The 15,000-nt window shown below is 39.6% G+C and overlaps 1 protein-coding gene across 1 annotated transcript in view; it reads right to left on the bottom strand.

Annotated features, from left to right (window-relative positions):
* Positions 1-14,506: 14,506 nt before the first annotated feature.
* Positions 14,507-15,000, bottom strand: part of LOC143026050 (uncharacterized) — a 6,007-nt gene continuing 5,513 nt past the window's right edge. Inside the window, exon 2 of the mRNA XM_076186044.1 lies at positions 14,507-14,729. Within this exon, the coding sequence (XP_076042159.1) occupies positions 14,507-14,729 (223 nt within the window). The remainder of the gene's footprint in view (positions 14,730-15,000) is intronic.

The raw sequence follows: 15,000 nt of genomic DNA, 5'->3' as shown, positions 1-15,000 counted from the left end.
TCAATGACTACTATTATACAGCTCGTGAGCACACAGATCCCTGGGTCTGCTCGCGGTGGCACTTGCTTTTTTTTGTAGCCTAACATTTTATATTGGACAAATATATCAAAACTAGAAACCTAACATTGTATGTAGGACAAATTTATCAACTATTGACTTATTCAATGCAGTATAAGTTAATATAAAATTTTAAAGTGAAATAAGAAACTATTTCTAAGGCACTGTTATGCTTTTAAATGCCAATTTTAGCCGGACTTAACAGGTATAATATATTGTATGAGGGTAGTGGACACCAAGGTTGGCGATTTTTTTTTTTTTTTTCTACCTTTAAAAATATAAAAAATAGGTTTTTTTTATTTTAGATCAGATTTATTTGATTTAAATCGATTTTTTTTTTTATAGATATCAAATATTGTGGAATTGCTATCCGATATGCGATCTGATTGCTAAAGGACATTTTTAGCATATTAATATAAGGAGCAGTGTTATATAGACTTGCCACAAGTATACAAGGAACGGTATAAACCGTATGTGAGGACGGTATGCTCAGGTTCACTCGATTCCTCCAAGACTTTTCTCATCTTGGTGACATTTGCTGTATTGTCTGTCACAACACTTCCAATGTGACAACCAAAATCTTGTTCAGCCTTCTTGATCGAATTTTGTACAAGTTGTAGAAGATATTCAGCAGTGTGAGGTTTCCCTGATCTGTCTATTGTGTCAACTAAATAAATCTCACCAGTGGATGTTGTTAGAGTGACACATATTATGGGCTCATTATGGATGTTAGACCACCCATCAATTGAAAGACATACAGTTTCATTATTCAGGTCATCTGCACACTTTTTATATTCCTTTTCATACACAAGGTCCAAATACTTATCCGCAATATCTTTTCTGGATGGAGGAGTATAACCTGGCCTCAGGTTCTGAACCATCTTGAGAAACTGAGGATGCTGAACAAGACGAAATGGTGAATTTGTAGCAAATATAATTCTTGCAACTTTTGTCGAGATTTTCCTTGTGAGAGGCTGAATTTTTTATGATAAATCTGTCCAGAGATGTTGATGACTTTCTTTTAGATGAGAATGATTTAGCAGAAGTGGCGCCTGTGGAGGAGTCTGATAGTGACCTTTTTAATGGTGGAGTCAGGTTTGCAGATAATTCAAGTGGAGCCGATGATGAAGGGATTGAAGCTGTTGATACAGATTCTGAAATGGAAACAGAAATTTTTAGCATATTGCATAATTTATAAATGAATAAATACAGTGTGATTTAGGCTACTTTTGAGTACAGTAGTTATTGTTTTAGATAATGATCATATTCACACAAGCCACTAAATTATTTGGAAATAATTAACAGGATATGAAATAGGTGGGCTTGGAATTCAGCCCACACAGGATTCAGTCCACTTTTAAATTCACTAAAAATAATGGGTTAGTTGGGTTAGGTTAGGCTAAATCCCTTTGGGTTGAATCCCATGTGGGCTGAACTCCAATGGAACCTATGAAATATATTACACAATTTTGAATGAAATGAATAACAATCATCTAGGCCCCAAAGTTGAGTGGATACAGTATATTATAGTGATATAGTCATTACCCAAATTTAGAAGTAATGAAATTGAAGTATCATCTCTTTAGGCCTTCACATTTTTATTGCACATGCTCTCCATTGTTCACCAAATTTATATAGTTGCGTATGAAAAGGGAGAAATGCACACAATATAAGTAAAATTATTTACCTGGGTCATCAATTTCTTCTTCTGTATACATTGGCTGACCTTGGCATTTATCTCTGTGAGATTTTAATCTTGACAAAATGCCCTGTAGTTCCTGGCTGCAGTCTTTGCATTTAGCTTGGTACCTTTTGCCAGAAATAATTGGTAGTTTTTCAAAATAATTCCAGACAGGATCATTTATTCTGCCTGAAGGAACCATTCTGCCAGGTCCAGAAGACATCCTTCCTGGTTGATTCCAAAGCATCAACTAACTCAGTGAGAAGCTACTTACCTAGAACAAGTTTCAACAAGAATCTTGTTGAAATTTGTTGTGGGCTGTACAGTGATATATACTACATGTAGGCTTATACAGTTCCTTGTATATTTGTGGCAAGTCTATATAACACTGCTCCTTATATTGATATGCTAAAATGTCCTTTAGCAATCAGATCGCATATCAGATAGCAATCCCACAATATTTAAAATCTATAAAAAAAAATATTTAAATCAAATACATCTGATTTAAATTAAAAAAAAATATATGTTTTTTTTTATACTTTTTATAAAGATAAAAAAAAAATCGCCAACCCTGGTGTCCACTAACCTCATACAATAACACCTGTTAAGTCCGGATAAATTGGCATTTCAAAGCATAACAGTGCCTTAAAATAGTTTCTTATTTCACTATAAAACTTATATTAACTTATACTACATTGAATAAGTCAATAGTTGATATATTTGTCCTACATACAATGTTAGGTTTCTAGTTTTGATATATTTGTCCAATATAAAATGTTAGGTTACAAAGAAAGCAATGGCCTCCGCTAGCGGACCCAGGGATCTGGGTGCGCACGTCCTGTGTAATAGTAGTCCTTGATATATACTGTATATATATATATGTATATATATATATATATATATATATATATATATATATATTTGTGTGTGTGTGTGTGTGTGTGTGTGTGTGTGTGTGTGTGTGTGTGTGTGTGTGTGTGTGTGTGTGTGTGTGTGTGTGTGTGTGTGTGTGTGTGTGTGTGTGTGTGTTATTAAAAGTGATGGCTAGTTGTGCATTAATTATTTTCTTAAAGGTATTTTCCATATACCTTATTATGAATTTGTTTTCCTTAGAAACGAATTTTATGACTTGGCTGTATGTAGTCATATTAGCTAGATCACGATTCAAGACCCTTCTTCAGTAGCTATAGGGATGTTCTTTCTTGTCAGGATAAGAATTAATCCGATAAGTCTTGTTAAAGATCTAAGTTTTATACTAGAGTTTCTTTACTTGTTAATCACTTGGGGGAGGCCACTTAGTATTTCGGGCAGTGACGAAATGTCACGTGCGCTGGGGAGCCTCCGGGTTCGTGTTGTGGCGGAATGTGGCATGCTTACGATTATATCGTTTTGTCTCGTAATTGGAGACAAAACAGAGAAAATCCCCTGCCCAAATACACTGACAATATATATATATATATATATATATATATATATATATATATATATATACATATATATATATATATATATATATATATATATATATATATACTGAATTGTTCCCAGTGATCAATTAAATTTTTTTTTTTTCAACCACAAATCACTTTTATTCCATGCTATCGCAGTCAAGACTGAGAATCGCTTGATGGAGGCATTCGTTGGAAATTGAAACGTAGACAAGCCGAGGATTCGAACCCAGCTAACCCGTAACAAAGTTACAGTGACGTATTGTTTTAAGTAACTATAACTTTGTTACAGGTTAGCTGGGTTCGAATCCTCGGCTCGTCCACGTTTCAATTTCCAACGGATGCCTCCATCGAGCGATTCTCAGTCTCGACTGCGTGGGCATGGACTTAAAAGTGATCTGTGGTTGAAAAAAGATATATATATGTATATATACATATATATATATATATATATATATTACTTTATTTGCTTATGTACAGTATTTACTAATTTGCTTACATGTTTATCTATTATTTATTTATTCATTTACTTATTTATTTACTTATTTATTTTGTCTATCAAGAGGAGGGTTCCCTTGTCCCTTTCCTATGCCTGAATTCAATCTGCTTTTACGGCATCCAGGGGATTACAGTAATGGTGTTCTTGTCCCCCGCTAATACGTTCTATTTTAAGTAAAAATGAAGAATTGAAGGCATGAGGTTGGAAGAGATTGAATAACGATGATAACAATAATAATAATAATAATAGTGATAATAATGGTGTAATAATAAATTTAATAGAAAATATTTATAACACTAACAATAATTATCATGATAACAGTAATTATAAGACTTAATCAAAGGATACAAAAAAAGGCACAATTGGCAACTTTGAAGGTCTGTCAGCTTAGGTGCAAAGTGTGTGGATGTGGTCTGTGAGCGTAGGATACACATTCATTCAATATATAAAAAATGAACTCAAAATAGATAAGTAAGATGGAAATTGAGATGTACACACTTTCAACCATTTTTATCACCATGGATAAAGATTACGATTGAAGGGGTGGAGCTTAAGATTCGAGAGGCGGAGCTTCAGATTCGAAACGCAAAGCTAAAGGTTAGAGAGGCGGAGCTATAGATCCGAGAGGCGGAGCTATAGATCCGAGAGGCGGAGTTAAATATCCAAGAGGCGGAGCTAAAGATCCGAGAGGTGGAGCTTAAGATTGGAGGGATAGAGCTTAATATTGGAGGAGTGGAGCGTATGATGGTACGCCTGGGTATATAGTTGCAGAGATGTGGCGTAAGGTTGGATGCGTCGAACTTAAGCCTTGAGGGGTGGAGCCTAATTTTAGAGAGGTGGAGCTAAAATTTGGAGGGATGTAACATTACGCGAACGTTAGTTGTGCTTTGGTGACGAAGGAGTGAATGAGACTCGAGTGAGTTTCATGGGTTTTATTATGGTTAGTGCGAGTGTCGACCTAGGCTGGGTCGGCGGTCGGGCTCCGAGGCATGCCCTAACCGCAAGAGTGACGGCGAACTTTGGGTCGCGCACCGCTGGTGACAAGTACAGAAGAGAACTGAACATGGAGACCCAAGCCTGTTTCCTTATATACCATTCTTGCGTACCGAAAGGTAGCGGAGGACCCAGACTGACCGAAACATGGCTCGGCAGGGCCTAGTTTGTGCTTTCATGAGGATACAAATGCCTGTAGTACAGGCGTAATATGGACTGCAGCGGCGATACTATAAGACAAAATATCACGTAGAACAACATGTGGGAGACTGTTCATCAAAGAGTTAAAGCTTAATTTTGGATGGGTGGAACTTATGCTTGGAGAGGGACGGAACTTAGGATCGGAGGGGTGGAGCTTAAGATAAGAGGGGTGGGACTTAAGATTGGAAGGGCGGAGCTTAAGGTTGGAAGGCCAGACCTTAAGTTAAGAGGGGCGGAGCTTAAGTTGTGAGGGGTTGGGGCTTAAGCTCGGAGGGGCGGAGCTTAAAATTTGAGGGGGCGGGGCCTGTGCCCAAGACTGGATGGTTACTGGCACAGTGTCGCCAAGGTTCTAAAGTGCCCGACCCGTCGGTCTCGGGTGGAATGAGTCGTTAAGTGAATGATGACCCGCCATGACCTCGTTATTGGCATTTCTGGAGCGCCTGTCTCTCTAGGAATGCGGGGAGGTCGCTGTTGACCCAACCGGGGGTGGGGGTGTGGGTGACTCGAGGCCGAATAAAATCGTCTGGCGGCACCAGAAGGAAAGTGGAATGTTCACAAACGGTGTTCACCTCATAAGCAAATGGATTGAATACAAAAATAAACAAATAGATAAGTAGATAAATTAACATATACGTTAATGCAAAAAACAAAATAATAAGTAGGTAAATAAATTAATGAATAAATTCAAGAGGCAGAAATACGAAAGAGCTAAGTGGAAATATATTAAAATCAGATCACATTGAAAACACTTTAAAAAAGAAAACGTGGAGATCATTCATGCTTTCATTATATTCAAGAGTATTGAGAATATCACAAATGGAAATATATATTTTCACAATATAACAAATTCACAAATCTCATATATATATATATATATATATATATATATATATACATATATATACATATATATATATACATACATACACACACACACACACACACATATATATATATATATATATATATATATATATATACATATATATATATATATATATATATATATATATATATATATATATATACTACATAATGACAAAAGTAACTGAAGGTGGAGGAAGTATATGAGGAATAATGGAAGAATTTGTATGCTTTAACGTTTCGACCCGCAGGGTCTTCATCACAAAGCTTTGTGATCAAGACCCTGCAGGTCGAAATGTTAAGGCATTAAAACTCTCCAATTAATCCTCGTCTACTTCCTCCACTTTCAGACACACACACACACACACACACACACACACACACACACACACACACACACACACACACACACACACACACACACACACACACACACACACACACACACACACACACACACATATATATATATATACACACACACACATATATATATATATATATATATATATATATATATATATGTGTGTGTGTGTGTGTGTGTGTATATGCATACATATACTAAAGGCTCTTTCCCCCTAACAAGGGAGGTAACAAAAAAGCAAAGGCATAAAATCCACTCCCACCCATTCCATCCCCACATACTCAACTCCTTTCCACCCCCCTCCTCCTGGATGACGGGTCATCCCTGTATCCCACCCACTACACTGGGCCAGAAGCAATGTAGCAAGACACACATCCAGAGCAAGGCCGCTTCATTTAATCGGGGACCCACCCCCCTCTCTCCGTCCCCTCTGAAGAAAAAGAAAAGATGGGGAGAAATTCCTTTCAGACTTCGTCAAAATATTATTCACACATACTGCCTCACCCTCCGTCCCACACCCAATCCCTTCCATGCATCACAACATCATCTATACACAACCACTCTCCACCCACCCCTGTTTTCTGTCTTCTCCCTTCCTTCCCCCTTCCTTCCTCAACAGACATTCCCCTCTTTCCCAGTGCCCCTTTTACCCCATCCATCCATCTCATCCTTGGTCGCCTCCTCATGTTCACTCCTTCCACCTCTGTCTTCCACATCTCTTTTAGTAATCTCTCTTCACTCAATCTTTTCATGTGTCCAAAACAATCCAATACTCTTTCATCAACCCTGTCTTGCACCTCCCTTTCCACCCCCGTTCTTCTCACCTCCTCGTTCCTCATTCTGTCCAGCCTTATCACTTGTGTGTGTGTGTGTGTGTGTGTGTGTGTGTGTGTGTGTGTGTGTATATATATATATATGTATGTATGTATATACAGTATATATATATATATATGTATGTATGTATATACAGTATATATATACTAGCCAAATTACCCGCGCGTAGGGCAAATGATGATCATTTTAATTTTGATAGAATTTGTGGAGAAAAGTTACGCGTATCAATATTACTCAAGGGAAGTAACACAAATAAAAATTTAAGAAAGTAAGAAAAAAATCAATTTGAGGAGGGAGACGCCCTTTGGAAATAAAATATATTCGGCCGTAAGAGAAGAATTGAACTAACTTTTTATTATCTTTGAACTAAAATAAATTACAGCCCGCGAAAACGTAAAATAAAGATAACCAATATTTAAATATTTGGTAGAATTATACAAACATTTTACATTTACATGCTTTCTCCTTACAAAGGCTATCATAGTTTGTGGCAACATTAATTTCACAGATATAAATAATACTCATAAACACATACAATGGTTTGTTTAATTATAGTATTTTTTGTCACAAAATGCCAATCGTGGTAAGGGGACACTACAGTAGTGGCGTGTTACCCCACCATACACCTTTAACCTTTAACCTGAGCCAAAATAATATTTTTTGGAAATGAAATATAGTTATCCAAGTACCTGGAGTGATAGGGTTTCAGAATATATATGGTTATGGGGGTCTATCTCCAAAACTCTAGGAGGAGTTCGTGAACAAACAAACAAACAAACAAATAGACAGAAGCTACTACTTTATTATAATATATATATATATATATATATATATATATATATACATACATATATATATATACATATTATATATACATATATAAGTCCTTATTGATAGCATACTCAAACTTGCTGATGAAGGTAAAGTTGAAATCAATCAACGCCTACAGCCAGAAATTATTGCTGAGCCCGGTAAGCAACGAGGCCCTTTCACCAGCTCGGTGTTACAGAAAAAACACACTGAAGCCGCCTAACGTCTAAGAGATAATCAGGAAGTGACCGTAAAACGTGTCGATAAAGCCTTGGTAATCTTCTTTATCCCCACCTCAGAATATCTTGAAAAGATTGATAATATTCTAGAGGATAGATCCAAATTCCAACCCATCCAGAAAAATCCTATCCCTGAAATAGTCACTAGAGTCAATAAAATTATTGACGCTATTAACGCTGTCAAAGGAGGTACCAAGCTGTGTAAATTGTCTGGTGAATACAAACCAGGATACTGTTATGGCAATGTAAAAATCCACAAACCTAATAACCCCCTCCGACCCATAATTAGTCAAATACCTACACCTACGTACAAGTTAGCTAAAAAATTAAATGATCTCTTAACACCATTTATTCCGAACAGATTCAGCTTGTCATCGTCTCACGAATTCCTGGACCTGGTAAAAGATGCTCCCAGCCGAGGAATAATAGCATCGCTGGACGCCACTTCGTTATTTACCAATATTTCCGTTGACAGAACTATAAACTTTATCTGTGATAAAGTATACAGAAATGGACCTGCCCCCGGACTAGACATACCTGAAAAACTTCTACGCTCTCTACTCGAGACTTGTACTAAAATGTCTCCTTTCCGCTGCCCACGTGGGAAGCTTTACCAACAAACGGATGGAGTTGCTATGGGTTCCCCTTTAGGGGTTCTCTTTGCCAATTTTTTCATGGGCTCGGTAGAGGAAATAGTCTTCAGTGAAATTAGCCAACCCAATATTTACTGTAGATATATTGATGATATTTTTGTCCAAACTGATTCCCACCAAGACCTTGAAACCTTGAGGAGGAAGCTCATGGAGGTGTCGGGGATTGATTTCACTGTCGAGCATAGTGAAAGTGGTTCCCTCCCCTTCCTGGACGTCCTCCTCAAACAGACTAATTGCTCCTTTTCTTCCAGCGTGTATGTTAAGGACACCAACCCCGGACTATGTATGAGCGGAGAAAGTGAGTGCCCCAAAAAGTACAGAGACTCCACCATCAGCACCCTTTTTAGAAGAGCTCTTAGCCATTGCTCTTCTTGGTCAGATACTCAAAAGGAGATAGACAGAGTCCACCAACTTCTAATCAATAATGGATACTCCAACAATGAAGTCCAATCTACACTCAGAAGAGTTATTGACACCTGGTACCGAGAACCTCATCACACTGCCACAGAACATGAAGGAACTATATACCGCATATTCTATAAGTCCCATATGTCCAATAAATATAAAGATGATGAGAAAATAATAAAAAACATTATCAAAAGAAATCTGACCCCCACGAAAGAACGTGACAAATTATCACTCATTATTTATTACAGGAACAAAAAAATATCTTCTTTAATTCTGAGAAATCACACCGCCCCAAAACCTCATGGAATACGTCAATCCCACATAGTGTACAAATTCACTTGCCCAGAGGAGGACCGTACGCTCTACCTACGTGGGAAGGACAACTACCACCCTGTCCAGAAGAATCACCCTTCACCTACAACAAGGAGGACCTAAACAACACCTTTGGACCCACCACAGACGCCATCTCGACAGGGAAACCATGATACAAAATACTGAAATCGTCGCAGAGGAGAAGGACCTCCAACGTCTGACCATCTTGGAGGCTGTGATTATAAAAGATTTACAACCCATTATCAATGTACAAAAAAATGATTTCTCCCTCCTCCCCAGCATGAAACCTACACGTAGGAGACATTTGTTCACAAAAATAGAGCCGCCGGATCATAACAAGCACCCCGCAGAGGACAAAATGTCATGCCTAAGACGATCGGCAAGGCTGAGGAATCTACCAAATAGCGCCAGCCAAGCAGAGGAGAGTCATTAGTGATCTCTCCAAGTTTTACCTCTATTCATTTTTATACCCATCATCGTCATACTTCCCTTCATTCCAACTGAAGATGCAGAACGATCTGCGAAACGTTTTGGTTTTATTCTACTGTGTTTTGTTTATTTTCATTTACTTTGTGTATAACATAGATTTCTGTGTTAATATAAGTTCCCAATGTCAGTTGGAAATTTGCTTCTCCCCTCTCTTTTCCTCAGAAATCTACTTTCCGAAAGCTTACGAAAGAAATTAATCTCTAATGAATTTGCTGTCGTTTTCAACAGAATATGCTTGAAAGAGAATCTCCTGCCACGCTTCACGAATATATATATATATGAATACATATATGCATATGTATATATATAAATATATATATATACATATATATATATGTCTACAATAATAAAGTAGTAGCCTCTGTCTGTCTGTCTGTTTGTTCACGTACTCCTAGGGTTTTGGAGATAGACCCTCATAACCATATATATATATTCTGATACCCTGTCACTCCAGGTACTTGGATAACTATATTTCATTAAAAAAAATGGTTAGGGTTAAGGGTTAAAGTTAGGTGGGGGTATGGTGTGGTAACACGCCACTACTGTAGTGTCCCCTTAACGTGCATAGCATTTTTGTGGCAAAAATTACTATGATTAAAAAAAACATTGTATGTGTCCATGAACATTAATTATATTTGTGAAATTAATGTTGCCACAAACTATGATACCCTTTGTCAGGAAAAAAACATGTAAATGTAAAGTGATTGTATAATTTTACCAAATGTTGAAATATTGATTATTTTTATTTGATATTATCGCGGGTGGACCAGTCCGAAGATGTTGAAAGTTTGTTTCAATTCTTCTCTTACAGCCGAGTACCGTTAACCATGTAGTGTTAACAATCCACTACAATGGTTAGGTTAATGATTATTCACGAACTCCTCCTAGGTCATCACTGCATCTTGTCCCCTGCCCTGAGTCAGAAGCAGTGTCGCAAGACACAGCACATCCACAGCAAGGCCGCTTCATTAAATCGGCGACCCCCCCCTCTCCGTCCTCTTATGCAGAAAAGGAGAAGACAGAGAGAAATCCCCTCAGGCTGCGTCAATTTATTTCTCAAACATACTCCCTCACCTCCCACCCCCCATCCCCCATCCACTCTCCCTCACGCATTACAACATCATCCATACACAACTATTCTCCATTCACCCCTATCATCTGTCCTCTCCCGTCCTTCCTCAACAGATATTTCCCTCTTTCCCAATCCCCCTTCTACCCCATCCTTGGTCGACCCCTCATGTTCACTCCTTCCCACAAAGTTCGGTTGTTACCTTTGTGAGTGGGACAGCCGGGACAAGAACAAATAGTATGCACAGAAAGTGTAGGTGAAGCATACATTAATGTGTGCGTGTGTGTGTGTGTGTGTGTGTGTGTGTGTGTGTGTGTGTGTGTGTGTGTGTGTGTGTGTGTGTGTGTGTGTGTGTGTGTGTGTGTGTGTGTGTGTGTGTGTGTGTGTGTGTGTGTGTGTGTGTGTGTGTGTACGCGCGCAAAACATCGTTTCATTTTTGTTAACGCAGTCTTTCCTTGTTAGATATTTATTGTGGATCAGAGGCGGTCAGCGTCCTTCATCGCAAAGAACACGAAGAACGGACGATAATGACGCATTCTTTGTATTCAATATGATTCAGTGAACAGGCTATGAATAGATCATCAGTCTTCGTTTTGTTTATTTGATCGGTACATTCTGATTATCGTTGCATCAGCTCTGCGGCCGAATGCACTTTTATTTCTAACGAATCTCGACAACGTGTGCAAGTTACCACCATATGTCAAACAATTGTTCATGTACAGAGCACCGCCTGGTGTTTCTTGAGCGTGACACCTTCTAGCACCTCTGCTGGTGAAAACCACTTCGTGATGGTGATAGCCCCTTTTCTCTGGTGTTAGTCCGAAGCGAAGCGCCTTTTCACCATGGTGGGGGGGAGGGGGTGGCACCACGGAGGTGAATAAAACCGCCTGGCTACACCTGGGACTAAAGAACAAATATCACCGGAAGGGGTTATGCGAAATAGATTAGTTAACCTTATCACACCTGGTTAACTTCACAACACCTTGAGCACCTTCACTTCCTATGTAATAACAGCCTTGAACACCACCTGCTCACCGGTGTCGCAGCTGGTCAGGTTAGCACCATCTTTGGAGTTGCATTTGTTTACGGTAGAATCCGTTTATCACAAAAGTCACTCGTATTCCATAAATGACATTTTTGTCTTAAGTCATACCTTGTCGATGTCTTGAAGTCCACCTTACCCCCATGGACCCCTCTGTTCTACAAAATCCTCACATATATTAAACGTCTTAATATCTCTTGGACACATCGCCAGCATTAGTAGATTGTTCTTCATGGGGTTCCCATGATCTTTAGCAAAGAATTTATGTCCTCACTTTTAATATAATCGATACATTTTCTGAGAATAAGTTATTCACTGTTACCGTACCTCTTTCACAGCCAACTGAGAATTTGCACCTTTCAGACTTGTACCACCGGAACAGAATTTGCCCATCTAGAAAATCGGGGCGCCAACAGGAAGCCCTGTGGCACGCGAGGGGGTCTCTAGACCTTGGTTTCTATAGGCGCTGGGATACTTAGAAACACGAGTTTGGCATCAACAACAGGGAAAGACCTTTGTCATTCCGAGTGAATCCTGCCCTGTAGTGAGAGGAAAACCATCTACGCAGACTTCCTTGAAGTACACTTCGACCGTCCTCAGAGTTCCTCGGGAGGGTGGGGTTCCTGAGCGGCCGAACTCTTCTTCTGGCACCACAAGGTTCTCCTTGACTGATCAGGTCGAGCATGAGGGAGGAAGAGGGTTTGAAGGAGGAACACAAGACAATTGGCTTGCTCCTTAAATCACCACTGAAGTGCAGGATACGAAACTGGAGGAGGAGGTTGAGGTGGAGAGGAAGGGAGGTCTGAGGGGAGTAGGTGACCTTGCGTGTCGGAGGAGAGTAGGAGGAGAGGAGAGTGGTGGTGGAGAAGGTGAGTCTCTGACTTCAGAAGAAAATTTAGACAAACAGGATAGATAAAGAGGAGGACGAGTAGAGGAAGGCGTGTACGGAGGTGGAAGATTGGGAGTAGGAGGAGGCGAAGGAGGAGGAGGAGTAGAGGGAGGAGAAGAAGGATTAGGAGATAAAGCTGGGGAGGAGAGGTTAATAGAATAAAAGTTCTTATAAAGAGGAGGAGGAGACCAGTAGTGGTGTCCCGGAGGGAGAAGAGGAAGTGGGGGTAGTAGAATCTCGGACTGCAGAGGGGAGAAACGAGGAGGAGGAGGGGAAGAGGTGCTCGTACTCAGGTGGTGGGGTCTCTGTCTTGCTGATGGCGTCGTAAGATGGAGGCAGGTCATTCGAGGTCTGAAAGACAAAAAGGAGACTTAGAACGATTTTTTCCCTAAAAACAGGGGTGTGTGAGACAGAGAGACTGTAAAAATCTTCGAGATTTTATATACCTTAAAGGGAATATTTAAAATCAGAATTTTATGTATATTCGCACTAGACACTGCCCCTACTAGCTAGACAGTGGCTTCAAGTTGTTAAGACATCGATCAAACCTAGAGCCACAGAGGTACAAGAACTCAATACCGGAAGCCCTGTGTTCCGTAGTAGTGTCTCTAAACTTCTTACTTACCCCCGTGTGCCTCGGCCTACTCCTCTTCAGGTAGGTCGTGAGGACGACGACGATCATGTAGATCAAGTTGAAGCTGATCCCGAGGATGATCATGGTGATGGAGTCCTCCACGGTGAGGCCCATGACCTGTGTGACAAGAGAATCACATCACTCGAACTCCAAAAGGAAGAACCGAACTAGAGTTGGACATTTCAGTACTGCGACATACAGAGAGATACAAAGATTACAGTCAGAATAGTACTGAGGAGGTGGCGTCATGGATGTAGACAAGGAGAGAATTAAAGTGGGTAACAGAATGGAGGGTTCGTAGAAATTAAAAGTATTTATTTTTCTTTTTTTTTAGTAGGGCTTAGTCTCTAATAATAAAAGATTGTTATATAACTTTGATTCATAGGGATGTCCCTAAAATTCCTAGAATGTTGACTGCATAGAAACTTGTGCAGTCAATAACTCATGCGAAGACTAAACTTCGAAATTAACGAACTGAATGAACGACTCTCCGAACTGGAGAAAAATCATAATAATATTCACAGACTGAGGCTCCTAGTGACGGAAAGTGATGAGTGGGGTGCCACAAAGACTTTGTTGAAGAACATGGAGGAGATAAGAATAAGTGTATTTTCAATCCTGTTATCTTTATTCACTTTCTGTCTTTCACCCCCCCCCACCTCCCAAAGCTGATTAAAGGAATGAGGGCGGGGGTTAGAGTTCTGAGTTGCATGGAATATATTGTAACCTCAGTGATACCCCTATAGACTTGAGTCAGTCTTTTTGTGTATGTGTGTGTGTGTGCGTCCCTTTACTCCCGAAAAGATGATGAATAGAATAGTTTGATGACAGCTGTAGAAAAGGAAAGAGATCAGCCAGAACAGAAGAAGAAAGCAAGTGGCCAACCACCTTAGGGTATCCCCCCCCCCCTATACAAGACAAGACCCTACGCTATCATAGGACCAACTTCACCACAAACACACACACACATATACGCACAAAACCTATCATGCCTTTTCATCATTCCATCAATTCATCTAACCATGTATTCATTAAGCAGGTGCTTACCTTGGGGTTCCCATTGTTCCCGTGGAAGTGTTGTCCCTTGGACTTCGCCTTGTAGGACTGGGTGTCAACGGTAAAGAGAACGTACATGCCGACCAGGGTGAACCCGGTCCCCACCAACCAAAAGAATACGTCGAACCAGAGGAACACCATCCTGTTGTGGTACCATGAGACAGGTCTGCAATAAATACATATGCTAATAAGAAACACTAGTAATCTTTGCATGAGTGAACACTGGGAAAGAAAACCAAACAAAGCAAAGCGCTTTCGTATATCGCATCCAATGCAAAGTACTTTGAACTGGATGTAATGTACGAAAGCGCTTTGCTTTGTTTATTTTCTTTTTCAGTGATCACTCTTACATACTTATGTTTTCTGTTGAACTAACCAGATAGTTCTTTAATGCTGAAGCCTTTCTAGGCTCCTAATGATTTCATATTCTCTCTAAG

Source organism: Oratosquilla oratoria, chromosome 6 (genome assembly GCF_046742065.1).
Source record: "Oratosquilla oratoria isolate Oo_2021 chromosome 6, ASM4674206v1, whole genome shotgun sequence".
NCBI lineage: Eukaryota > Metazoa > Arthropoda > Malacostraca > Stomatopoda > Squillidae > Oratosquilla > Oratosquilla oratoria.
This window is presented reverse-complemented; position numbering and strand designations above follow the sequence as displayed.